At 43.1% G+C, this 26,958-nt stretch overlaps 1 protein-coding gene and 1 non-coding gene across 4 annotated transcripts in view; one reads left to right on the top strand and one right to left on the bottom strand.

The window, feature by feature from the left end:
* The window catches only part of PPA1 (inorganic pyrophosphatase 1), a 132,492-nt gene that overhangs the window by 31,913 nt on the left and 73,621 nt on the right, over nucleotides 1-26,958 (top strand). For all 3 annotated transcript variants that reach the window (XM_056530483.1, XM_056530481.1, XM_056530482.1), the window contains exon 2: nucleotides 23,218-23,282. Coding sequence is in view for 1 of the 3 variants with exons in the window: in XM_056530481.1 (XP_056386456.1) it covers nucleotides 23,218-23,282 (65 nt within the window). In the remaining 2 variants the exon portion in view is untranslated. The remainder of the gene's footprint in view (nucleotides 1-23,217; nucleotides 23,283-26,958) is intronic.
* Nucleotides 5,483-5,667, bottom strand: LOC130283583 (U2 spliceosomal RNA). Its single transcript, XR_008846744.1, has one exon. It is a non-coding gene; the product is annotated as a U2 spliceosomal RNA (small nuclear RNA).

Raw genomic sequence — 26,958 nt, 5'->3', positions numbered from 1 at the left:
CCTTTTGAAAAAACAAAAGTTGGATTCACAGTGGCCGACTTCAGAATGGCCGCCATGGTCACCACCCATCTTGAAAAGTTTTCTCCTTCACATATACTAATGTGCCACAAACAGGAAGTTAATATCACCAACCATTCCCATTTTATTAAGGTGTATCCATTTAAATGGCCCACCCCTGTGTGTGTGTGTGTGTGTGTGTGTGTGTGTGTGTGTGTATATATATATATATATATATATATATATATATATATATATATATATAATGTATATATGTATATATAATATATATCACACACTACAAACAAAAAAAAAACACTTAAGCACAATGTAACTCCAAGTCAATCACACCGTCCACTCAGGAAGCAACACTGACAATCAATTTCACATGTTGTTGTGCAAATGGAACAGATAACAGGTGGAAATTAGACGCAATTAGCAAGACATTCCCAATAAAGGAGTGGTTCTGCAGGTTGTGACCACAGAACACTTCTCAGTTCCTATGCTTCCTGGCTCATGTTTTGGTCACTTTTGAATACTGGCGGTGCTTTTACTCTAGTGGTAGCATGAGACGGAGTTTACAACCCATACAAATGGCTCAGGGAGTGCAGCTCATCCAGGATGGCACATCAATGCGATGTGGCAAGAAGGTTTGCTGTGTCTGTCAGCATAGTGTCCAGAGCATGGAGGGGCTACCAAGAGACAGGCCAGAACATCAGGAGACATGGAGGAGGCCATTGGAGGGCAACAACCCAGCAGCAGGACCGCTACCTCCACCTTTGTGCAAGGAGGAGCAGGAGGATCACTGCCAGAGCCCTCCAAAATGACTTGCAGCAGGCCACAAATGTGCATATGTTCACTCAAACGGTCAGAAACAGACTCCATGAGGGTGGTATGAGGGCCCGACGTCCACAGGTGGAGGTTGTGCTTACAGTCCAACACCATGCAGGACGTTTGGCATTGGCCAGATGAAAGCAGGTTCACACTGAGCACATGTGACAGTCAGGAGACACCGTGGAGAACATTCTGCTGCCTGCAACATCCTCCAGCATGACCGGTTTGGTGGGGGGGTCAGTAATGGTGTTGGGTGGCATTTCTTTGGGGGGGGGGGGGGGGGCACAGCCTTCCATGTGCTTGCAGGAGGTAGCCTGACTGCCATTAGGTACCGAGATTGGATCCTCAGGCCCCTTGTGAGATGATATGCTGGTGCGGTTGGCCCTGGGTTCCTCCTCAATGCTAGACCTCATGTGGCTGGAGTGTCAGCAGTTCCTGCAAGAGGAAGGCATTGATGATATGGACTGGGGAACTGGCCCGCCCGTTCCCCAGACCTGAATCCGATTGAGTGCATCTGGGACATTCGTGTCTCGTTTCATCCACCAACACCACGATGCATCAGACTGTCCAGGAGTTGTCGGATGCTTTTAGTGCAGGTCTGACAGGATATCCCTCAGGAGACCATCTGCCACCTCATCAGAAGCATGCCCAGACGTTGTATGGAGGCCATATGGGCACTTAGAGGCCACACACACACTACTGAGCCTTATTTTGACTTGTTTTAAGGACATTACATCAAAGTTGGATCAGCCTGTAGTGTGGTTTTCCACTTGGTTTTTGAGTGTGACTCCATATCCAGACCTCCATGGGTTGATAAATTTGTTTTCCATTGATAATTTTTGTGTGATTTTGTTGTCAGCACATTCAACTAGGTACATTTTTTGAGCATTGTACTTTGTCCTGACATCGGAGAAGCATTGATCAAGATTAACTCCCAAGGTTTTGATGGGAGGGTGGTACACTGTAGGATTGCTGAATCACATCTTATCTATTAGTGACCAGAGCAAAGAACATAGTGCTTCTTAGTATCTTAGTAAGATTTACTTCTATAAATAGCCTCACTTTTCGACCTTTCACAGATGTATAATCCTAAGGCCTGCTAGAGAAGCTTGCTTCAGATTTTCTTAGTACAGTGACCTGCAGAGCTAAGAAACCAATCTCTTAGCAATGACTCACTGACACTCAATTATTATATGCTTACTGGGCATGGTTGTTGTTGTTGCTTCTCCTGTTGTTTTACCCTGCTATATATATTACATAATGTAAATAATAATTATACTAATAATAAGCATGCTTTGGCATGTTTTAACCGAACAATCTGTCTATGGCAGATATATTTTCTTAAAATATTTTTAGGCATATCAATATTATTAAAGAGGACCCGTGGCCTACCTCCCACAATTAAGATTTTGCTATCATTACATAGCTTGGGATGCCCTGATCAGACTTCTACAGTTTTTTGATAAGCCCTTCCATTCCTAAAATATGAGTTTGATTTGTCTGACAATTCAGATAATCTGTCAGATGGGTGTAAGCATATTTTTAATAATACAAGTGACAAACGTGATCGTCGGTGGATTATACAGTCGGGGGTTTATGTTAGGCATATACCCCCCTCATTGTACAGAATTCATAACCCTTTGACTGTATAATCCTTCTCATCACCTGATTATTAAAAAAAAATTGTTTTTGATAAAAAACAATTCTATGTAGCACAAAAAAATTACAAATCCCTATAGGTTGCATCCTAAACTGTGCATCAAAACATATGTAAAAACTGTAAATGTCAGTATAACTAATACTAATAATAATAAAGTAATAGCGATAAAGATGCCCCAATAATTATTTTTTTTGCAGTTCTAATCTGTTACACCACTTGACTCCCTGTAGTCTGTTAAACAAAGTCAAATGTTGAGTCTTGATCGTATTCTAACCATTAGCAGTCTGTTGGTAAGAAGTGCATGTTTTCACAGTCTTTTGCAGACTCTTCGGGGGACTCCCCTTCTCTTTAGTTTCCTTTTAGTTGTGAATCTGAGTGAAACTATACTCGCTGACCCCACTGAACATGATCCTCCTCTTCTGCCTCGAGTTTCTACTTGAGACCACTGTATTGTATGGACAGTTATGTATTAACTAGGGATCGACCGATTATCGTCCGATATTCACGATTTTGGACATTATCGGTATCCGCAATTACCTTGCCGATAATGCCCTGCCCCACCTCCATGGCCAGAGACCGCCACTGCCCCATTGCCTCCCCCATACTTGGTTTTATAATTACCTGTTCCCAGGGTCTGCGCTACTTCTGGCTGCTGCGCAATGACGAGTGACGACCTCGACGCGACGTCACAGTCAGTGCGCACAGTGACGGCTCATGACGCCGCCCGAGCCAGAAGTAGCGTGGACCTCGGGAACAGGTAATTTTATAAAACCGGGGATGGGAGAGGCAATGGGGCAGCGACGGTGGTGGTTGGACTAGGGATGACCCCTGGACAGGCAGGAGGGAGAAGCGGGCGGCGGAGGCGGTCTCTGGCCCTGCAAAAGCCACTGCAGTTCATTGATTTAAAGTGCCCGCTTTAAATTATTGATCTGCAGCGGCTTCTTAATATCGGTATAAGTTACAGTGGGGATCAAAAGTTTGGGCACCCCAGGTAAAAATGTGTTATAATGTGCATAAAGAAGCCAAGGAAAGATGGAAAAATCTCCAAAAGGCATCAAATTACAGATTAGACATTCTTATAATATGTCAACAAAAGTTACATTTTATTTCCATCATTTACACTTTCAAAATAACAGAAAACAAAAAAATGGCGTCTGAAAAAGTTTGGGCACCCTGCAGAATTTATAGATTGCACTGCCCCCTTTGCAAAGCTGAGACCTGCCAGTGTCATGGATTGTTCTCAAACATCATCTGGGAAGACCAGGTGATGTCAATCTCAAAGGTTTTAAATGCCCAGACTAATCTGACCTTGCCCCAACAATCAGCACCATGGGTTCTTCTAAGCAGTTGTCTAGAAATCTGAAACTGAAAATAGTTGACACTCACAAAGCTGGAGAAGGCTAGAAGAAGAAAGCAAAACCTTTTCAGTTGTCAATATCCTCTGTTCGGAATGCAATTAAGAAATGACAGTCATCAGGAACAGTGGAAGTTAAATCAAGATCTGGAAGACCAAGAAAAATATCAGACAGAACAGCTCGCAGGATTGTGAGAAAAACCATTCAAAACCCACATTTGACTGCACAATCCCTCCGGAAAGATCTCAGACACTGAATTTGTGGTACACTATTCCACTATTAAGAGATACTTGTACAAATATGGTCTTCATGGAAGAGTCATCAGAAGAAAACCTCTTCTATGTCCTCATCATAAAAATCAGCGTTTGAACTTTGCAAATGAACATATAGACAAGCCTGATGCATTTTGGAAACAATTTCTGTGGATTGATGAGGTTAAAATTTAACTTTTTGGCTGTAATAAGCAAAGGTACGTTTGGAGAAGAAGGGGGACAGAATTTAATGAAAAGAACCTCTGCCCAAATGCTTTGGGGTTGTATTGTAGCCCGTGTCACAGGGAACATCTCACGAGTAGAAGGAAAAATGGATTCAATAAAACTTCAGCAAATTTTGGATGCTAACTTGAGGCCATCTGTGAAAAAAGCTGAAGTTAAAGAGAGGATGGCTTCTACAAATGGATAATGATCCTAAACACATCTCGAAATCCACGGGGGATTACATCAAGAGGCGTAAACTGAAGGTTTTGCCATGGCCTTAATCTCCTGACCTCAACATAATTGAAAATCTATGGATGGACCTTAAAGGGGTATTCCAGGCCAAAACTTTTTTATATATATCAACTGGCACTGGAAAGTTAAACAGATTTGTAAATTACTTCTATTAAAAAATCTTAATCCTTCCAATAGTTATTAGTTTCTGAAGTTGAGTTGTTGTTGTTGTTGTTGTTGTTGTTGTTTTTCTGTCTCTCGTCCCGGGAGCTGTGCAGTTCCTATGGGGATATTCTCCCATCATGCACAGCTCCCGGGACGTGACATCATCATTGAGCAGTTAGACAGAAAACTTCAGAAGCTAATAACTATTGGAAGGATTAAGATTTTTTAATAGAAGTAATTTACAAATCTGTTTAACTTTCCATAGCCAGTTGATATATATATATAAAAAAAAGTTTTTGCCTGGAATACCCCTCAAACAAGAATTTAAAGACTCTTGGCTGGCTACAAAAAGTGTTTACAAGCTGTGATACTTTACAAAGGGGGCAGTGCATACTATAAATTCTGCAGGGTGCCCAAACTTTTGCAGACGCCATTTTTTTTGTTTTCTGTTATTTTGAAAGTGTAAATGATGGAAATAAAATATAACTTTTGTTGACATATTATAAGAATGTCTAATCTGTAATTTCATGTGTTTTTGGAGATTTTTCCATTTTTTCTTGGGTTCTTTATACACATTAATACACATTTTTACCTGGCACAAACTTTTGATCCCTACTGTATCTGCTATTGGCCTGAATGGTCACAGATTATCGGTATCGGCCCTAAAAAATCAATATCGGTTGATCCCTAGTATTAATATTACATTCTAGCTAGAGACCCCTTGAATTAATGAGTTTTTATTAGGTACTCTACAAAGGCCTTTTTTCGGGTGCACTGTACCCGAAGATACTGCCATGTCGGGTTAATGCATAGGGCGACGGAAGCAAGCTTTGAAATCTGCCCCCGTTCTCAATCAATTTAATCTATAGTCCCCAGATAGTGGATGTATCGGATATTAAACTGATAACAGATACTACACTTGATCTTAGCCAAAAGGCCGAGAAGCGATCTACGCTTCTACAAAGGATTTTTACCGAAGGTGCACAAGGACCCAGAGAATCACCCAGGAAGAACTTGAATATCTGGGATAGGCTCTATTACCTCGAATTTGTCACACTATGTAGATCAATTTCTCCAGTCATACACCTCATCCTATTTATGTGACTTCACACAAGTTATACAATTAGTTGTATAGTTTTTTTTTTTTAATAACATTTCGTAGGGCACCATTAAAAAAATAAAAATAAAAAATAAAGATACAGTAGTGAAGGAAAAAAATTGTATCTAACGAAACTTATCTTTTTTTATAACCATTTTAATTCATTTTTAAAGCGGTGATCAAGATATGTGGGCGGGCAGGGACCTAAAAATGTAGCTGACAATAATAAAAATGTAGTGTGTGTTTTTTTTCACTTTTTTTTTTTTTTCTTTTCTTTATTTTTTTTTTAGGTAGTACTACTCCCAGCATGGAACACACTGTTCCATGCTGGGAGTAGTAGTACTACCTTAAAAATGTAAAAAAATAAATAAAGAGAAAAAAGTGAGACACACACTTTATTAAAAAATCATGAAAAATATATTAATTTTGTTGAATAACATTTTTTCCATCACTACTGCATCTTTTTTATTTTTACTTTTTTGCACCCAACAAATTTTGGGTACCAAAAAAAAACTGCCAAGGTGCAATTTCCACACAAATGAAAAAACGCCAGGCGCAGGAAATTGCACTCCTGTTTTTTCAGGCATTTTTTTTTCTTTTTTTGGTTTGAAGAAAAACGCAGGACAAAAAACCAAGAAGAAACTTGACCTAACTCGGGCCTGTATACTACAGACCCCCCCCCCCCCCTACATAATACAGTCCTCAGTCAACACCACATACAGACCTAAGAATCATCACCCACCATAATACAGACCCCAGAATCATCACCCACCATAATACAGACCCCAGAATCGGACCCCACCATAATACAGACCCTCTCCCCCCCCCCTTTACATAATACAGACCCAAGGATCAGACCCCAGTCGTGTTGCACAAGAATATGCATACAGTTACATTAACTAACTGACTCACAATTCATGTCTTTTACGGTCGGCGGCGTCCTCTTTCCTTCTCTTCTCCATCTTGCTCAGACCACAATGACTGCTTCTTACAGGCAAAACCCATCACTGCAGCATCTGCAATACAAACCTTAGTTTCTGCAATTTTCCAGTGCATTCCTCAGAAAGGCAGAATTCGGTGGAGTTTTCTATTCCGAACAGTGTTGTAGAGCAGGCTACATTTCAGCGACCTATCTTCGCCTTGCAAGCATGAGAGGTGATTAAACGTAGCCTGCTCTGTAACTCTGTTTGAAATGGAATTAACTGCACTGAATTCTGCACTTTGGGGAACTACAATTTTCCTTGGATATAGGTAGGTAGGTAGGTAGCTATGCAAGTAGGTAAGTAGATATGAAGGTTAGTTCATAGGTAGGTAAATGGGTAGCTATGTGTGTATGTAGGTACGTCAAGAAGGGAAGACAGCACTAGTCCCTGCTCTTATGCCCGTGACCATCCAGATAACCAGTCCAGATACAGAACATCCAAATGGTATAGGTCACAGCAAAAAGTATTCAGACTCCCAATTTCAAAAATCTGTGGTCTTTATTTAGGTCATCAGCAGTGCAACGTTTCGGCTATAGTGTAGCCTTTGTCAAGCATGAAAAAGCATGCTTGACAAAGGCTACACTATAGCCGAAACGTTGCACTGCTGATGACATAAATAAAGACCACAGCCTATTTGAAATTGGGAGTCTGAATACTTTTTGCTGTGACCTATACCATTTGTATGTAGGTAGGTACTTAGGTTGCTAGGTACGTAGCCAGGTGGCTACGTAGGTGTGGGTATGTACCCAGGAAATTAATAAGGTAGGTAGGAAAGTAGCCAGAGCTCCTTCACATCCAAATCATCCCACTCCCCATCACCTGCTCCATCACTTGCACCCCTCTTCATCACACCCCCTTATCATCATAATCATTTGCACCCCCCCCCCCCTTCCTCCCTCATCATTTGCTCCCTCCCCCCTGGCATCACCTTGCCGCTCCTGCTCTGCTGATACGGCCGTCACACAGGGACAGAGTCCTGACGTCACGGACTTCCGTTCCCGGAGTCGCGACTCAGACACTCCAGTGGTTCCGGTGACAACACAGGTGGGTGCCGCATGCAATAATGCGGGGCTCCCCAGTGGCGGGACCCCCGCGATCAGACATCTTATCCCCTATCCTCTGGATAGGGGATAAGATGTCTAGGGTGGGAGTACCCCTTTAAGGGGTTAAACATCCTAGATCTGGGGAGTGGCCTCCTAACCCTGAATTTGAAAGATTCATATGTTATTGTATTAGAAAAGGGCTTGATAATAAGACAAGAGATAAATCAAAGGCATAATGCCCACGACCTAATTTGTTGCTAAATGCAACAAACCTATACCTGATCCAATTTTGATCAGGTATATCCAAAAGTCTCGTGAAAAAAAATAAAGGGATCCATTTGTAGTTTCAGACTTTGCCAAGACAAATTTCGGGATCTTTTGGGTCTGTTAACCAAAATTATGGATTTATCCGAGGATGCTTTTAGTACTGGCAATTGCATAGATATACCCACTCTTAGAGGATGGGCACAGAGAGCTGTATGCCGGTTTGGAAATGTGAATGAGGTTTTTTGCACTAAGGAGACGTTCTATACTCGTGAAACTAGATCCCCCAACTAACACATCTAGCCTCCACCCACTAATCTTCACCCACAGAAGGTTTTCTATTCAGGGATCAATTCATAAAATAAATTTCAAACTATGTTGGCTTCTCTTCTTTGGACAAAGCCCAAGCATCACTCAAAGTTTTCCCAAATACATTTTTACGACTGGCCAAGAGAAGTAAGGGGCAGTGTTCCCGGCAGAAACACTCATTACAGAGCACACTGTCGAGGCCCCTCCTGTCCAGATAGATCATCTCTCAATTTTCCCCCGCCATAACCCCAACCCTTCTTCCCCTACCGAGGACGTCCATGGAGGACAAGAGGACAACCATCCTCCTCAAGTTCCAGACTTCCAGGTAAGTCTACCTCAGACCATTTCTTTCCAGCCTCCAGTGGGCGGAAGATTCCAAAATTTTTTTCAAATTTTGGGAAAGGATTTCTTCTGATCACTGGATTATCAACACAGTGAGAGGATATAAAATATAATTAATTTACAACCCTTATCACCTTATCAAATGAATCTCCCTTATCCAATACATTTCTCAAAAGAAGATCAAATCTTAATAAATTTAGAAATACAGGAACTATTTGCCAAACATGCCATCCTTCAAGTCCCTCTAAATTCTCCAGGTTTTTTCAGCAACCTCTTTTTTTAGTAAAAAAAAAAGTTACCAACCAGTGATAAATCAAAAAATGTTAAACAACTTTGTACATTATTGTCATTTCAAGATGGAAGGCATCAATCTACTAAGAGATCTCCTTCTTCAGAATGATTGGTTGATGCAAATCTGATACGATCTGAAAGATTATCGGACAGTCCAGATTCATCCTTATTCCTAATCTTTTCTCCAATTCATTTGGAGAAACAAATAGCAAATCACTTGCCTCCCCTTCGGCCTCTCTTCAGCCCCTTGGTGCTTCACCAAACTGATTAAACCAGTGGTGGCTGTTATTTTCTCGAGGTGTTCATCTCATAATCTATCTAGAAGACATTCTCATCATGGCCGATTCATTCAATCTAACTTACCTTCACATGGAGTGGACCCTTTCACTCCTGACCAACCTAGGGTTCCTGAGGAACTATGACCCAATGGATTTATTCCTTCACAGGAAGTAGAGTTCTTGGGTTTTCTAATCAATACCCAAACCTCATTGAGTCTTCCCCTAAAGAAATTGAGAACTATTTGGAAGGAAATATACTCCCTTCTCAACAAGGACCGAATATCGCTTTGTTCAATAACCTGTATCGATGGTCTCCTCTCCGCATTTATTCAGATGATTTTTTTTATTCCCCCCCCCGCCCCCCAGATCCATTGCATTATTGAGCCCTACAACGATTAAAAGTCCAACACCTGAGAGAAGGTCGTGGTTACTCAGACGAAATTCGTCTTTCCGCAGAAACAAAAGAAGAACTTCTTTGGTGGCTTCACCATATTCCAGAATGGAATGGAAAGACTATTTTCAATTCCAATGCAGACTTTATTTTGGAATCAGATGTGAGTCTCCTTGGCTGGGGGGGCTTATGTGGTTCCCTATCCATAGGAGTCAAATGGTCATCTCTGGAATCTCACACATCAACTGTCTGGAGCTTACAGCAGTATTTTTTATTTTTTTTGCAAAGAACAAATCTCATTGCTGTGTCCTAATACACATGGACAAGATCTCAGCGGTGCAATATATCAATGTTAGCCAATATTCCCAAAGACCTTTGGCACTCTTGCCTAGACAGGAATATTGTCCTCAAGGCCGAATATCTCCCGGGTCTTTCCAATAGGGTTGCCGATTGGAATTCCAGCGATTGGAAATTAGATCACCTAATTTTTCTACAAATCTTTGGGGTCCTCTCCACTTAGACCTCTTTGCTTCCAGACTCAATCACCAACTCCTGTTTTTTTTTTTTTCAGTTGGCGCCCCGATCCCGAATCGTGGGGAGTAGACGCCCTTCTTCAAATTTGGCCATTGAAGACTCTCTATGCCTTTCCTCCATTCACTCTCATTCCCAGGCTTCTACTAAAATGTCTCCATCCAGAAAGCATCACAACAAAATTTCTTGGGGAAATAAATCCCCTCAGGGATAACTCTGACTAGAGGCACCCAAAATTTTTTTATTAATAAAACTTAACTTTTATTCTAACAAAATTAAAGAAAATTGTGCTCAGTGGCCATTAGGTGGCAGTGACATATTAAAAATACAGCACTGTATATGGACGTTGTTGGGTGTATTTATTATGCTATATAGCATGTATAGGTGTATGAGCTGATTTTATTCTAATTTTATTATTAATTAGCTAGCTGGCTTCACAAGCCAATATTTTCTCCTTCAAAATACCCTGCATCCAGCATTGGTATAAGTAAGCTGGCTATTTTTTGATATTTTTGCTGCTAGCTGTATTTACAGCCTCCTATACATCTCTTAGATCCAATATCACAGTGCTGAGCTAAAATGTATGTCCCTCCTGTCTGACGTTTCGCCATTGTCTGGCTTTTTCAAAGCGCAAGGCATCCAGAAAGCAACTATAGTCCTAATCACTCCATGGAGGTCATCTCAACCATGGTTTCCCCAAATTCTCGGAATGTTAGACTCTCCGAGAATTCTTCCTCTTTTTCCAAATCTTCTTTTGGACCCAATGGGGTACCCTCATCCTCTAATTCTATCGCATCAACTCTCACTAGTTGCGTGGTTAATATCGGGCCAATCACATCTGAGTCAGAACTTTCTCAGTCAATTAGAGAGAGTCTGTCAGAAGCCTGGGCTCCGGGTACTAGGACTGCTTACCGATCAGCCTGGAAATTTTGGGCTGATTGGTGCGCACAACAGAATCTGAATCTGAATCCGTATGTGTGTCTATCTCCCACGCCCCGGAAGAAGCCAGAAGGTGGTGAAACGTCGGGCATTGGCGGTCCTCACCTCTTTATTTGTTCACCACTGGGTAATATATTTTTGTTATTCATGGTGCTTGGATCACCTGGTACTGTACCTTTCCTTATGCTTTACCTATTTGAGGGTGTATCCCTTTACATATTAGGCTATCTAATTATTTCATGTATATGTCTTTGACATTGGGTGTTCAAGGTGGGGCACCATTTTTTCTGCGGTCTCTTTGCTATATCCTTATCCAATATGTTTCTGCGAGTATGTGATTTTAATGTGTTTTCCCTATGGTAGGATCGCAAATAAGCGAAGTTGCGCCAAATATACGTAAAATTAGCTCTACAAACTTTGATAAATCTGGGCCCATGTATCTGTCTCTTCTATAATGTTATAATGTACTTTTTAATATGTCTTTTTGTATACGTCATTATAGCTTTGAACTTGCATATAATACGAGGCCTCCTGTCTTGGAAAAAAAAATTCCAGATTTTCCTTTGCTAGGGAAAATATAGCCATGGTTATCATGGAATTTTCATCTCCTCTTATCTACTGATCTTCTTCTATTCTCAGATGTTCAAGATAGTGCTGGCCGGTATACCGGTTCATACCAAAATACAAAATTTTTGTGCTGCACGATATGATTTTTTCCCATACCGCAATACAAGTTGGGCCCCTCCCCCTTGAGAATGAATTAATTATCAACCCAGCGCTGCGCTGTCCTCACATCTGGGAACTAATCATGTGACCCGCAAGCGCTGTTCCCCCCCCCCCCCCCCCAAATTATCAGCCCAGCGCCGCGCTGTCTCCAACGGGGTGCTACTCACGTCACCTGCAAGCATGGCCCTCCTGGTCCTCCTGTATGTTGCGGCCACCAGTGCTGACATTCTCTATACTGTACGCTGTATCCCTATGCCCGGGCTTCAAAAGATAAACAAAATAAACTTTAACTCCCCTTGCCTGGCTGTCCGGACCTGCTTCCTGGGGACGTGAACGTCTGAGGTCAGTCTATCACCAGCTGCAGCGATGTTCCGCCTCGGCCAGTGATAGGTTGAGCACACTGTCATGTAAGAAGCCGGCTTCTTACATGACAGTGGGCTCAGCCTATCACCGGCCGAGGCGGAACATCGCTGCGGCCGGTGATAGGCTGACAGCTCTCTGACTTTCCTGTCCCCAGGAAGTGTGTTCGGCCGACGTAGGAAGGTGTGTTAAAGTTTATTTTGTTTAACTTTTGCAGCCTGGGCATAAGGATACAGAGTACAGTATAGAGTGTCCGCTCCGGCGGCCACAACAAACAGGACGAGGGAGGCAGTGCTTGCGGGAGACGTGAGTAGTACCCCGATGGGGAGAGCGCAGCGCTGGGCTGATAATTAACTGGTGGGGGGGGGGGGGTTCAGAACAGCGCTCGCGGGTCACATGATTTGGGGGGAGAAATAGTTATGTACCATGGAACTGCCATAACTTACAAAAATACAGTGGTCATACCGCACATTTGGTCATACCGCCAAGACTATTCCAGAACTTGAGACTTATCTTGTTGTTGAACTATAGATTTTTTTTTATATTTTATGAGCATTCAGTCAGACAGCACCCTATATCACCTGGGATACCCTCTGATTGGCTAGTGATTACTGTATAGCACTCATGGTTACGCTTATATACCTGTAAAGTGTTTTTTTTTTTTTTTTTTATATATACTTTTTTTTTCTTCTTCAGATTGATTGTTATAAATGTTTATATTCTTGCTGCTAAGCTTTCAGTAAAGAAAATGCATATAATGCAAGGCCTCCTGTCTTTCATAAAGACAATATTTTCCGTCACCTAGGGTAGGAAAATCTCCAATTTAAGTCTTTTTGCATGGGGTGATTAGCATCTGACCGGGTCAAGTATTGCCCTGTGTAAGAGGGTGTTTGCATGCTCACAATTTTAAAGGGGTTATCCTGGAAAACTTTTTTTTTTTGTAATATCTATCTATCTAATATATATATATATATATATATATATATATATATATATATATATATATATATATATATATATATATATATATTATAATATATTAATTCAACTGGCTCCACAAAGTTAAACAGATTTGTAAATTACTTCTATTAAAAAATCTTAATCCTTTCAGTACTTATGAGCTTCTGAAGTTAAAGGGGTACTCCGCCCCTAGACATCTTATCCCCTATCCAAAGGATAGGGGATAAGATGTCAGATCGCCGGGGTCCCCCTGGGATCCCCGCTGCGGCACCCCGCTCTCATTACAGCACAGAGCGAGTTCGCTCTGCACCTAATGACGGGCAGTACAGGGACCGGAGCATCGTTATGTCATGGCTCCACCCCTTTCAATAGAAGTCTATGGGAGGGGGCGTGGCGGTCGTCACGCCTCCTCCCATAGACTTGCATTAAGGGGACGGGCCGTGATGTCACGAGGGGCGGAGCCATGACGTTACGCTGCTCCGTCCCCCGTATCGCCCGTCATTACGCAAACTTGCTCTGTGCTGTAATGAGAGCGCGGTGCCGCAGCGGGGATCCCAGGGCTCCCCAGCAGCGGGACTGCGGCGATCTGACATCTTATCCCCTATCCTTTGGATAGGGGATAAGATGTCTAGGGGCGGAGTACCCCTTTAAGGTTGTTATGTCTAAGTGCTCTCTGATGACACGTGTCTCGGGAACTGTCCAATTTAGAAGGTTTGCTATGGGGATTTGCTTCTAAACTGGGCAGTTCCCGAGACACGTGTCATCAGAGAGCACTTAGACAGAAAAGAACAACCTTAACTTACAAATCTGCTTAACTTTCTGGAGCCAGTTGATATATAAAAAAGTTTTTTTTTTTCCTGGAATACCCCTTTAACCCCTTAAGGACAAGGCCATTTTACACCTTAGGACCAGAGCGTTTTTTGCACATCTGACCACTGTCACTTTAAACATTAATAACTCTGGAATGCTTTTAGTTATCATTCTGATTCCGAGATTGTTTTTTCGTGACATTTTCTACTTTAACATAGTGGTAAATTTTAGTGGTAACTTGCACCCTTTCTTGGTGAAAAATCCCAAAATTTGATGAAAAAATAGAAAATTTTGCATTTTTCTAACTTTGAAGCTCTCTGAATGTACCGTATATACTCGAGTATAGGCCGAGTTTTTCAGCACGATTTTTCGTGCTGAAAACACCCCCCTCGGCTTATACTCGAGTGAACTCCCCCACCCGCAGTGGTCTTCAACCTGCGGACCTCCAGAGGTTTCAAAACTACAACTCCCAGCAAGCCCGGGCAGCCATCGGCTGTCCGGGCTTGCTGGGAGTTGTAGTTTTGAAACCTCCGGAGGTCCGCAGGTTGAAGACCACTGCGGCCTTCAACATCATCCAGCCCCCTCTCACCCCCTTTAGTTCTGAGTACTCACCTCCGCTCGGCGCTGGTCCGGTCCTGCAGGACTGTCCGGTGAGGAGGTGGTCCGGTGGGATAGTGTTCCGGGCTGCTATCTTCACCGGGGAGGCCTCTTCTAAGCGCTTCGGGCCCGGCCTCAGAATAGTCACGTTGCCGTGACAACGACGCAGAGGTGCGTTCATTGCCAACGTAATTCTGCGTCATTGTCAAGGCAACGCCTCTATTCCGGGCCGGAAGCGCGGAGAAGAGGCGCCCCCGGTGAAGATAGCAGCCCGGACCACCTCCTCACCGGACCACCTCCTCACCGGACAGCCCTGCAGGACCGGACCAGCGCCGAGCGGAGGTGAGTACTCAGGACTAAAGGGGGTGAGAGGGGGCTGGATGATGTTGAAGGCCGCAGTGGTCTTCAACCTGCGGACCTCCGGAGGTTTCAAAACTACAACTCCCAGCAAGCCCGGACAGCCGATGGCTGCCCGGGCTTGCTGGGAGTTGTAGTTTTGAAACCTCTGGAGGTCCGCAGGTTGAAGACCACTGAGGGAGAATGATGAGAAGAGGATGATGAAGGGGGGGTGTGGGGATGATGAAGGGGGGTGGGGATGATGAAGGGGGGTGTGGGATGATAAGGGGATGATGAAGGGGGGTTGTGTGGGATGATGACAAGGGGATGATGAAGGGGGGATGTGTGGGATGATAAGGGGATGATGAAGGGGGGATGTGTGGGATGATGACAAGGGGATGATGAAGGGGGGATGTGTGGGATGATAAGGGGATGATGAAGGGGGGATGTGTGGGATGATGACAAGGGGATGATGATGAGGATGTTAATGACGGGTCTGGATGATGACAGGGGGGGATGAGGTATTTCCCACCCTAGGCTTATACTCGAGTCAATAACTTTTCCTGGGATTTTGGGTTGAAATTAGGGGTCTCGGCTTATACTCGGGTCGGCTTATACTCGAGTATATACGGTAAGCAAAATGGATATTCCAAAAAAAAAGTTTTTTTTTAATTCACATATGCAATATGTCTACTTTATGTTTGCATCATAAAATTGACATGTTTTTACCTTTGGAAGACACCAGAGGGCTTCGAAGTTCAGCAGCAATTTTCAAATTTTTCATAAAATTTTCACTCACTATTTTTCAGGGACCAGTTCAGGTTTGAAGTGGATTTGAAGGGTCTTCATATTAGAAATACCCCATAAAAGACCCCATTATAAGAACTGCATCCCCCCCCCCCCCCAATGTATTCAAAATGACATTCAGTAAGTGCTTTAACCCTTTAGATGTTTCACAGGAATAGCAGCAAAGTGAAGGAGAAAATTCACAATCTTCATTTTTTACACTTGCATGTTCTTGTAGACCCAATTTTTGAATTTTTACAAGGGGTAAAAGGAGAAAATTTATACTTGTATTTGTAGCCCAGTTTCTCTCGAGTAAGCACACACCTCATATGTCTATGTAAATTGTTCGACGGGCGCAGTAGAGGGCTTAGAAGTGAAGGAGCGACAAGGGGATTTTGGAGAGTACGTTTTTCTGAAATGGGTTCTGGGGGGCATGTTGCATTTAGGAAGCCCCTATGGTGCCAGAACAGCAAAAAAAAAACACATGGCATACCATTTTGGAAACTAGACCCCTTGAGGAACGTAACAAGTAAAATGTGTGTTCCCCCCCCCCCCCCCCCCCCCAAATTTCACATTTTTGCAATGGTTAATAGAAGAGATGGGGTTACAAATTTTGGGGGGTATTTTCTGCTATTAACCCTTGCAAAAATGGGAAATTTGGGGGATAACACACATTTTAATTAAAACTAATTTTTTTTTTTACATATGCAAAAGTCGTGAAACCCCTGTGGGGTATTAAGGCTCACTTTATGCCTTGCTACGTTCCTCAAAGGGTCTAGTTTCCAAAATGGTATGCCATGTGTTTTTTGTTTTTTGTTGCTGTTCTAGCACCATAGGGGCTTCCTAAATGCGACATGCCCCCCAACCAAAATTTGCTCTCAAAAAGCCAAATATGACTCCTTCTCTTCTGAGCATTGTAGTTCGGCCGTAGTGCACTTCGGGTCAACTTATGGGGTACCTCCATACTCAGCAGAAAATACCCCCCAAAATTTGTAACCCCATCTCTTCTGAGTATGGAGGTACTACAATGTTCAGAAGAGAAGGAGTCATATTTGGCTTTTTGAGAGCAAATTTTGGTTGGGGGGCATGTTGCATTTAGGAAGCCCCTATAGTGCCAGAACAGCATAAAAAAAAAAAACCCAGATGGCATACCATTTTGGAAACTACACCCCTCACAGAATTTAATAAGGGGTGCAGTGAGTATTTACACCCCACTGGCATTTGACAGATCTTTGGAACAGTGGGCTGAGCAAATTAAAAATTTAATTTTTCATTTTCACGGACCACTGTTCCAAAAATCTGATACACCTGTGGGGTGTAAATGCTCACTGTACCCCTTATTACATTACGTGAGGGGTGTAGTTACCAAAATGGGGTCACATGTTGGGGTGTCCATTGTTTTGGCACTATGGGGGCATTGTAAACACACGTGGCCTTCAATTCCGGACACATTTTCTCTTAAAAATACCAATGGCGCTCCTTCTCTTCCGAGCATTGTAGTTTGCCCGCCGAGCACTTTACATCCACATTTGGGGTATTTTCTTACTCAGAAGAAATGGGGTTACAAATTTTGTGGGGCTTTTTCCCTATTTTCCCTTGTGAAAATGAAAAATTTAGATTAACACCAGCATTTTAGTGAAAAAAAGTAATTTTTTTAAATTTTCCCATCCAACTTTAACGAAAACACCTGTGGGGTGTTAAGGCTCACTATACCCCTTGTTACATTCCTTGAGGGGTGTAGTTTCCAAAATGGGGTCACATGTCTGTATTTATGTTTTTTGCGTTTGTCAGAATCGCTGTAAAATTAGCCACCCCTGTGCAAATCACCAATTTAGGCTTCAAATGTACATGGTGCGCTCTCGCTCTTGAGCCTTGTTGTGCGCCCGCAGAGCATTTTGCACCCACATCTGGGGTTTTTCCGTACTCAGGAGAAATTGCGTTACAAATTTTGGGGGTCTTTTTTTCCTTTTACCTCTTGTGAAAATAAAAAGTATGGGGCAACACCAGCATGTTAGTGTAAAAAGTTTTTTTTTTTTTTTTTTTACACTAACAGGCTGGTGTAGACCCCAACCTTTCCTTTTCATAAGGGGTAAAAGGAGAAAAAGACCCCAAAATTTGTAGTGTAATTTCTCCCGAGTACAGAGATACCCCATATGTGTCCCTAAACTGTTTCCTTGAAATACGACAGGCCTCCAAAGTGAGAGAGCGCCATGCGCATTTGAGGACTAAATTAGGGATTGCATAGGGGTGGACATAGGAGTATTCTATGCCACTGATTCCCAAATAGGGTGCCTCCAGCTGTTGCTAAACTCCCAGCATGCCTGGACAGTCAGTGGCTGTCCAGAAATGCTGGGAGTTGTTGTTTTGCAACAGCTGGTGGCTCAGTTTTGGAAACGCTGCCGTACAATACGTTTTTCATTTTTATTGGGGGGGACAGTGTAAGTGGGTCTATATGTAGTGTTTTACCCTTTATTTTGTGTTAGGGTAGTGTAGTGTTTTTAGGGTACATTCACACTGGCAGAGGTTTACAGCGAGTTCCCTGCTAGGAGTTTGCGCTGCTGCGAAAAATTTGCCGCAGCTCATACTTGAAGCAGAAAACTTACTGTAAGCCTGTCCGTTTGAATGTACCCTGTATGTTCACATGGGGGGGGCAAACCTCCAGCTGTTTCAAAACTACAACTCCCAGCATGTACTGACAGACCATGCAGGCTGGGAAAGGTACTTTTACTACAGCTGGAGGCACACTGATTGGAAAACCTTCAGTTAGGTTCTGTTATCTAACTCAATATTTTCCAACCAGTGTGCCCCCAGCTGTTGCAAAACTACAACTCCCAGCATGTACTGATCACCGAAGGGCATGCTGGGAGATGTAATTATGCAACAGCTGGAGGGATCGCAACTACAACTCCCAGCATGCTGAGACAGCTGTTTGCTGTCTGTGCATGCTGGGATTTGCAGTTTTGCAACATCTGAAAAGCTACAGTACAAAGACCACTGCAAACTGTGGCCCTCCAGATGATGCAAAAGTACAAATCCCAGCATGCCCCGACACCGAACAGTTGTGTGGGCATGCTAGGAGTTGTAGTTTTGCAAGCTCTGGAGGGCTATAGTTCAGAGACTACCATATAGTGGTCTCAAACTGTAGCCCTACAGCTGTTGCAAAACTACAACTCCCAGCATGCCCAAACAGCAAACTGCTGTCTCGCAATGCGTGTAGTTGCGTACCTCCAGCTGTTTTATAACTACATCTCCCAGCATGCCCTTTGGCGATCAGTACATGCTGTCTGGGCATGCTGGGAGTTGTAATTTTGCAACATCTGGAGTGCTACAGTATAGAGACCACTATATAGTGGTCTCGGACTGCAGCCCTCCAGATGTTGCTAGGCAACTTACCGGCTTCCGTCAGATCCAGGGAGCCTGCTGCACGACATCGCCGCCCGCCGATCTCCAACGCCGATCGTTGCCCGCGGCCTCCGCGGATCGGTAAGTGAACTCTGGCGCCGGTCCTCTGTCGTTTCCCCGTTCTGTCCCGCCTATTGTGGGGGGTGCAGGACGGGGAAAACAAAAGTTAACTCCCCCGCCCCTGATCTGCTATTGGTGGTCGTGTCTAGACCACCAATAGCAGGGATAGGAGGGGTGGCACCCCTGGCACCTCACTCCTATCTCTTCAGGGGGATTGTGGGTGTCTTAGACACCCGCGATCCTCCTTATATTCCGGGTCACCATATTTACCAATAGATTTCCCCGCAGGGTCATCCAATTGTTCCCATTTTTCCCATACGCTTAAAATATTCCCAAAAGCTTTATTGAAAACTTAGCACCTAAAGTTAAAACATCAGTGCAATAGCCTATTGCTATTGTGCAATGGATATATATAACTGAGTGGAATAATTCTAATCTGTTGTAGATATAGTTGTATGAATTCTGAGTGTGTCTGCAGTACACACTCAGTTTCTTCTATAGGCTGTTTTGCACAGTATTAAAGGAAATCTGTCATCAGAATCACCCCCACTAAACCTGTTACACAGGCGTGTAGTGTGGGTGATCCTGATTAAAACGCTTCTTACCTGGTTAAAAATGGTTCAGCGGTTCTTCAGATATCTTTATCTTTAGTTTTCTGTTATTCCCTGGCTTGGGACTCAGTGGGAGGTGTTATCATCTTGGACTCGGCTATACGTCATTCTAGCTGGGCGGAGCGGATGCCCGGCTCATGAATATTTATGAACTTATCCTCGTAGTCTGACTCCTTTTTCTAGTTCTGGTGGGGAGGGCCGCGCATGCGCCGCATTCCGTACACCCGGAAGCGGCGTTCTCCCCCCGGCTTCACTCGAGCTGCGGCCCAATACAAGTAAGAAGACGGGCTGCATGAGTGAAATACCGTGGGGAGAACGCCGCTTCCGGGTGTACGGAACGCGGCGCATGCACGGCCCTCCCTACCAGACCTAGAAAAAGGAGTTAGACTACGAAGATAAGTTCATGAATATTCATGAGCCGGGCGGCCGCTCCGCCCAGCTAGAATGACGTGTGGCCGAGTCCGAGATAAGACCTCCCACTGAGTCCCAAGCGAGGGAATAACAGAAAACTAAAAATAAAGATATCTGAATAACAGCTGAACCATTTTTAACCAGGTAAGAAGCGTTTTAATCAGGATCACCCGCACTGCAAGCCTGTGTAACAGGTTTAGTGTGGGTGATTCTGATGACAGATTTCCTTAAAAATCTTGTTACTCAGCCCCCCTCGACATGTTTCACTACTGCTGTAGCGTTATCAAGAGGCAGCGGCCATCTGAGTAAACAGCGCTGCGTTTGGGGTTTTAATACCTCGGATGATGACGTCACTGATTGGCCAAAAGACTATCACATACTCTTGTCCTGTTTATTAACTACTCATAGGTCAGTGCACTTTGATGGACAACGGGTCTGTGCAATAGAGCGACTGATGCCATGAGTCATGTGTGTACGTCATATGCGTACTCTCACTTGCGCTAAAACATAGTGTTGTTACCTGCTCGTATTGTCTCTCTCGCGAGACCAGGCGGCCGCGTCCTATGTGTGTTCCCGTATGCGCGAACAGATAGTTTTGCCTGCTCACGGATCCCTCGGGATTTCCGTCATGTGCGCGCTGAGACCTGCGCGAACACTTGGTAAATTTCAGCTATATAACTACCTATGCCAAATCAAGTGCACAGTCCCTTGTCATATGAGCATTATTGGTACATAGTGTGACATTACATTATCTCCAATCTCAGTGTATATCTTGTTCTTAAGAGGGGGTATTAAACTATAAATCACTAGAACTGGATCTCCATTATTGATGAATATAAATTTTTTTTTAAGGCATTAGGGATTGTGGTATACCTGTCTGTGCATTATTCCACAAGTAAGCCATTCATCAATGCCTTTGTTTTATTTTAAGTCTAGGATGAAATTCATTTAAGGTTTTAATTATTTTATTTGATTTAAGTCTTTTTTCCTTTTACTGCTTGCGAAAATAAAAAGTATGGAGCACCACCAGCATGTTAGTGTAAAAAAAAAAATTTTTTTTTTTTACACTAACAGGCTGGTGTAGCCCCCAACTTTTCCTTTTTATAAGGGGTAAAAGGAGAAAAAGCCCCCCCAAAATTTGTGATGCATTTTCTCCTGAGTACGGAAATACCCCATATGTGGCCCTAAACTGTTTCCTTGAAATATGACAGGGCTCTGAAGTGAGAGAGAGCCATGTGCATTTGAGGACTAAATTAGGGATTGCATAGGGGTGGACATAAGGGTATTCTACGCCAGTGATTCCCAAACAGGGTGCCTCCATCTGTTTCTAAATTCCCAGCATGCCTGGACAGTCAGTGGCTGTCCAGAAATGCTAGGAGTTGTTTTGCAACAGCTGGAGGCTCCGTTTTGGAAACACTGCCGCATGATACGTTTTTCATTTTTATGGGGGGGGACAGTGTAAGGGGGTGTGTATATGTAGTGTTTTACCCTTTTATTATGTGTTAGTGTAGTGTAGTGTTGTGTTTTTAGGGTACATTCGCACAGGCGGGTTACGGTGAGTTTCCTGCTAGGAGTTTGCGCTGCGGCGAAAAATTTACTGCAGCCCAAACTTGAAGCAGGAAACTTACTGTAAACCTGCCCGTGTGAATGTACCCTGTACGTTCACATGGGGGGGGGGGGGGGGGGGGACCTCCAGCCGTTTCAAAACTACAACTCCCAGCATGTACTGACTGAGGAGTTGTACTTTTGCAACAGCTGGAGACACACTGGTTGGAAAACCTTCAGTTAAGTTCTGTTACCTAACTCAGTATTTTCCAACCAGTGTGCCTCCAGCTGTTGCAAAACTACAACTCCCAACAATTACTGATCGCCAAAGGGCATGCTGGGATGCTTTGATATCAGCAGTCGCGCGGGGACCGAAATTCCCACGGGCGTATGGATACGCCCTTCGTCCCCAACAGGTTAAACTTTGCAAAAGGAAGGGGTTAATGTGTGTTTTTACTTTTATAAAAAAAAAAAATAATAATTCTTTACTCTTTATTTAGTCCCCTTAGGGGACTTTTAGGAGGAATCATTAGATTTCTCATACAAATCAATGTGGTTCCATAGAACCACATTTATCGGTGTGATCTGCACTACATTGATAAAGCCTGGTCCTGCCAGGCTTTATCAATGGGAGTGCCGGGATCTGCACAGAAGCAGAGGTAAGCCCTCCGGCTACCTCCATAGTGGATCGTGTGTGTGTGTGTGTGTGTGTGTGTGTGTGTGTGTGTGTGGGGGGGGGGGGGGGGGGCACGTCTATCTGCCCCCCACAGATAGAGCGTTTACAGGGTTCTTTAGATGCTGCTGTCATCTCTTACAGTGGCGATCTAAAGGGTTAATAGCCGCCCGCGGCAATTGCCACATGTCTACTAATGTCGGCACAGACTCAAGTCACAGACAAATGACACAGACTCAAGTCGGGTGCCCGTGCCATACCCGGTTAGCGGCACATGGACGAGTAGACACGTCCATGGTCATTTAACCAGTTAGAAACTTGAATGGGTGAACAAAAACCTAATCAACTGCTGATCGCATGGATTGTCAAGGCCTATAAATTGTTCAGGCTGGCGATAACTCCCAATAGTTGGTCAGTATGTAGGTTCCTTTAACTAGCAGTGATGGACTTGTACATATAGGGGGAGAGTTATCAAAACCTGTCCAAAACAAAAGTTGCCCATAGAAACAAATCAGATTGCCTCTTTTCCTTTTTTAACAAGGTCTCTGAAAAATGAAGGAAGCGATCAGATTGGTTGCTATGGGCACCTGGGCAACTCTTTCCTCTGGACAGGTTTTGAGAAGTCTCCCTCAGTCAATTGGCTCACTTATCTGGTAGCTATCTGCCTATGTAATTGGCTTGTCTAAAAAAAGGTTTCACGATTTACAATAGTTCAATAATATTCACCTAGCATTTTTGTTCTTGCTTTGTAGAAGACTGCAAGGGACATTACATCTCTCCATTCCACGACATCCCTCTGTATGCAGATGAAGGAAATGTAAGTCTATGACCTAAGGTTAACACTACACTTTAATGGCAATATAAATTGTAATGTTGAGCGTTTAGAATTGTAAACTGTGGCATAAAACATCAGAATAACTTCTTAAAGGGAACCTGTTGCCTAAATTTTTTTTATTTTTTTTTGCTTATTATATTGAAACCAGTTTGTTTTTTCTAATCTGTTTCTATTTTCTGATTTGCAACTTTTATTTTATTTTTTTGTACAGTATTATGGGGGCAACTATCTTGCCTGAACTTTTCTTAACCCCTTAAGGACCAGGCCAATTTTCACTGTAGGACCAGAGCGTTTTTTGCACATCTGACCACTTTCACTTTAAACATTAATAACTCTGGGATGCTTTTACCTATCATTCTGATTCCGAGATTGTTTTTTCGTGACATTCTACTTTATTGGTAACATTTTGTCGATACTTGCATCGTTTCTTAGTGAAAAATTCCAAAATTTTATGAAAAAATTTAAAATTTTGCATTTTTCTAACTTTGAAGCTCTCTGCTTGTAAGGAAAATAGACATTCTAAATACATTTTATATTTTGATTCACAAATACAATATGTCTACTTTTGTTTGCATCATAAGGTTGACATGTTTTTACTTTTGGACGACACCAGAGGGCTTCAAAGTTCAGCAGCAATTTTCCAATTTTTCACACAATTTTCAAAATCAGAATTCTTCATCGACCAGTTCAGGTTTGAAGTGGATTTGAAGGGCTTTCTTATTAGAAATACCTCACAAATTACCCCATTATAAAAACTGCACCCCTCAAAATATTCAAAATGACATTCAGTAAGTGTGTTAACCCTTTAGGTGTTTCACAGGAATAGCAGCAAAGTGAAGGAGAAAATTCAAAATCTTCATTTTTTACACTCGCATGTTCTTGTAGACCCAGTTTTTGAATTTTTACAAGCGGTAAAAGGAGAAAAATCCTCTCAAAATGAGTAACCCAATTTCTCTCGAGTAAGGAAATACCTCATATGTGTATGTCAAGTGTTCGGCGGGCTCAGAAGGGAAGGAGCGACAATGGGATTTTGGAAAGTGAATTTTGCTGAAATGGTTTTTGGGGGGCATGTCACATTTAGAAAGCCCCTATGGTGCCAGAACAGCAGAAAACCCCCCACATGGCATACCATTTTGGAAACTACACCCCTCAAGGCACATAACAAGGGGTCCAGTGAGCCTTTAAACCCCACAGGTGTTTGAGGACTTTTCGTTAAAGTCGGATGTGTAAATGAAGAAAAATGTTTTGTTAACTAAAGTGCAGTTTTTTTTTTACCCAAATTTACCATTTTTATAAAGGGTAATGGGAGAAAATGCCCCCCAAAATTTGTAACCCCATCTCTTCTGAGTATGGAAATACCCATTGTTGGGCCGTAAAATGCTCTGCGGGCGATCTACAATGCTCAGAAGAGAAGGAGTCACATTTGGCTTTTGGAAAGCCAATTTTGCTGAAATGGTTTTGGGGGGGCATGTCGCATTTAGGAAGCCCCTATGGTGCCAGAACAGCAAAAATACCCACATGACATAATATTTTGGAAACTACACCCCTCAAGGAATGTAACAAGGGGTACGGTGAGCCTTAACACCTCACAGGTATTTCACGACTTTTTGTTAAAGTTGGATGTGTAATTGAGAAAAAAAATTTTTTTTCACAAATGCTGTTTTTTTTCTCCAAATTTTACATTTTTGCAAGGGATAGTAGGAGAAAATTACCCCCAAATTTTGTAACCCCATTTCTTCTGAGTATGGACATACCCCATGTTTGGACATCAAGTGCTCTGCGGTCAAACTACAATGCTCAGAAGAGGAGGAGCGCCATTGAGCAGGAGCGCAATTGAGCTTTTGAAGAGTGAATTTGTTTGGAATGGAAGTCAGGGGTCATGTGCGTTTACAAAGCCTCCCGTGGTGCTATAACAGTGGACCCCCCCCCCCCCCCACATGTGACCCCATTTTGGAAATTACACCCCTCACAGAATTTAATAAGAGGTGCAGTGAGCATTTACACCCCACTGGCGTTTGACAGATCTTTGGAACAGTGGGCTGAGCAAGTAAATGAAAAATAAAATTTTTCATTTTCACAGACCACTGTTATAAAAATCTGTCAGACCCCTGTGTAAATGCTCACTGTACCCCTTATTACATTATGTGAGGGGTGTAGTTTCCAAAATGGGGTCACATGTTTGGGGGAGTCCACTGTTCTGGTACCATGGGGGCTTTGTAAACACATGTGGCCTTCAATTCCGGACAAATTTTCTCTTCAAAATCCCAACGGCGCTCCTTCTCTTCTGAGCATTGTAGTTCGCCTGCAGAGGACTTTACATCCACATATGGGGTATGTTCTTACTCAGAAGAAATGGGGCTACAAATTTTGGGGGGCTTTTTTTCCTATTTTCCCTTGTGAAAATGAAAAATTTAGGGTAACGCCAGCATTTTAGTGAATTTTTTTTTTTTATTTTCCCATCCAACTCGTCAAACACCTGTCGGGCGTTAAGGCTCACTATACCCCTTGTTAAGTTCCATGAGGGGTATAGTTTCCAAAATGGGGTCACATGTGGATATTTTTGCGTTTATGTCAGAACTGCTGTAAAATCAGCCACCTCTGTGCAAATCGCCAATTTAGGCCTCAAATGTACATGGTGCGCTCTCACTCCTGAGCCTTGTTGTGCGCCCCCCGAGCATTTAACCCCGTACTCAGGAGAAATTGCGTAACAAATTTTGGGGGTCTTTTTTTCCTTTACCTCTTGTGAAAATAAAAAGTATGGGGCAACACCAGCAGGTCAGTGTAAAAAAATTTTTTTTGTTTTTACACTAACAGGCGGTGTAGACCCCAATTTTTCTTTTTCATAAGGGGTAAAAGGAGTATAAGCCCCCAAAATTTGTAGTGCAATTTCTCCAGAGTACGGAAATACCCTATATGTGGCCCTAAACTGTTTCCTTGAAATACGACAGGGCTCCAAAGTGAGAGAGCGCCATGCGCATTTGAGGACTAAATTAGGGATTGCATAGTGGTGGACATAGCGGTATTCTACGCCAGTGATTCCCAAACAGGGTGCCTGCAGTTGTTGCTAAACTCCCAGCATGCCTGGACGGTCAGTGGCTGTCCGGAAATGCTGGGAGTTGTTGTTTTGCAACAGCTGGAGGCTCCGTTTTGGAAACACTGCCGTACAATAAAATTTTTTTTTTTATGGGGGGGGGGGGACAGTTTAAGGGGTGTATATGTAGTGTTTTACCCTTTATTATGTGTTAGTGTAGTGTTTTTAGGGTACATTCACACTGGCCGCGGTTTACAGTGAGCTTACCGCTAGGAGTATGCGTTGAGGTGAAAAATTTGCCGCAGCTCATACTTGAAGCAGGAAACTTACTGTAAACCTGCCCGTGTGAATGTACCCTGTACGTTCACATGGGGGGGCAAACCTCCAGCTGTTTCAAAACTATAACTCCCAGCATGCACTGACAGACAGTGCATGCTGGGAGTTGTACTTTTGCAACAGCTGGAGGCACACTGGTTGGAAAACCTTCAGTTAGGTTCTGTTACCTAACTCAGTATTTACCAGCCAGTGTGCCTCCAACTGTTGCAAAACTACAACTCCCAGCATGTACTGATGGCTGAAGGGCATGCTGGGAGATGTAGTTATGCAACAGCTGGAGGTACACAACTA

This window comes from Hyla sarda, chromosome 7, assembly GCF_029499605.1.
Source record: "Hyla sarda isolate aHylSar1 chromosome 7, aHylSar1.hap1, whole genome shotgun sequence".
NCBI lineage: Eukaryota > Metazoa > Chordata > Amphibia > Anura > Hylidae > Hyla > Hyla sarda.
This window is presented reverse-complemented; position numbering and strand designations above follow the sequence as displayed.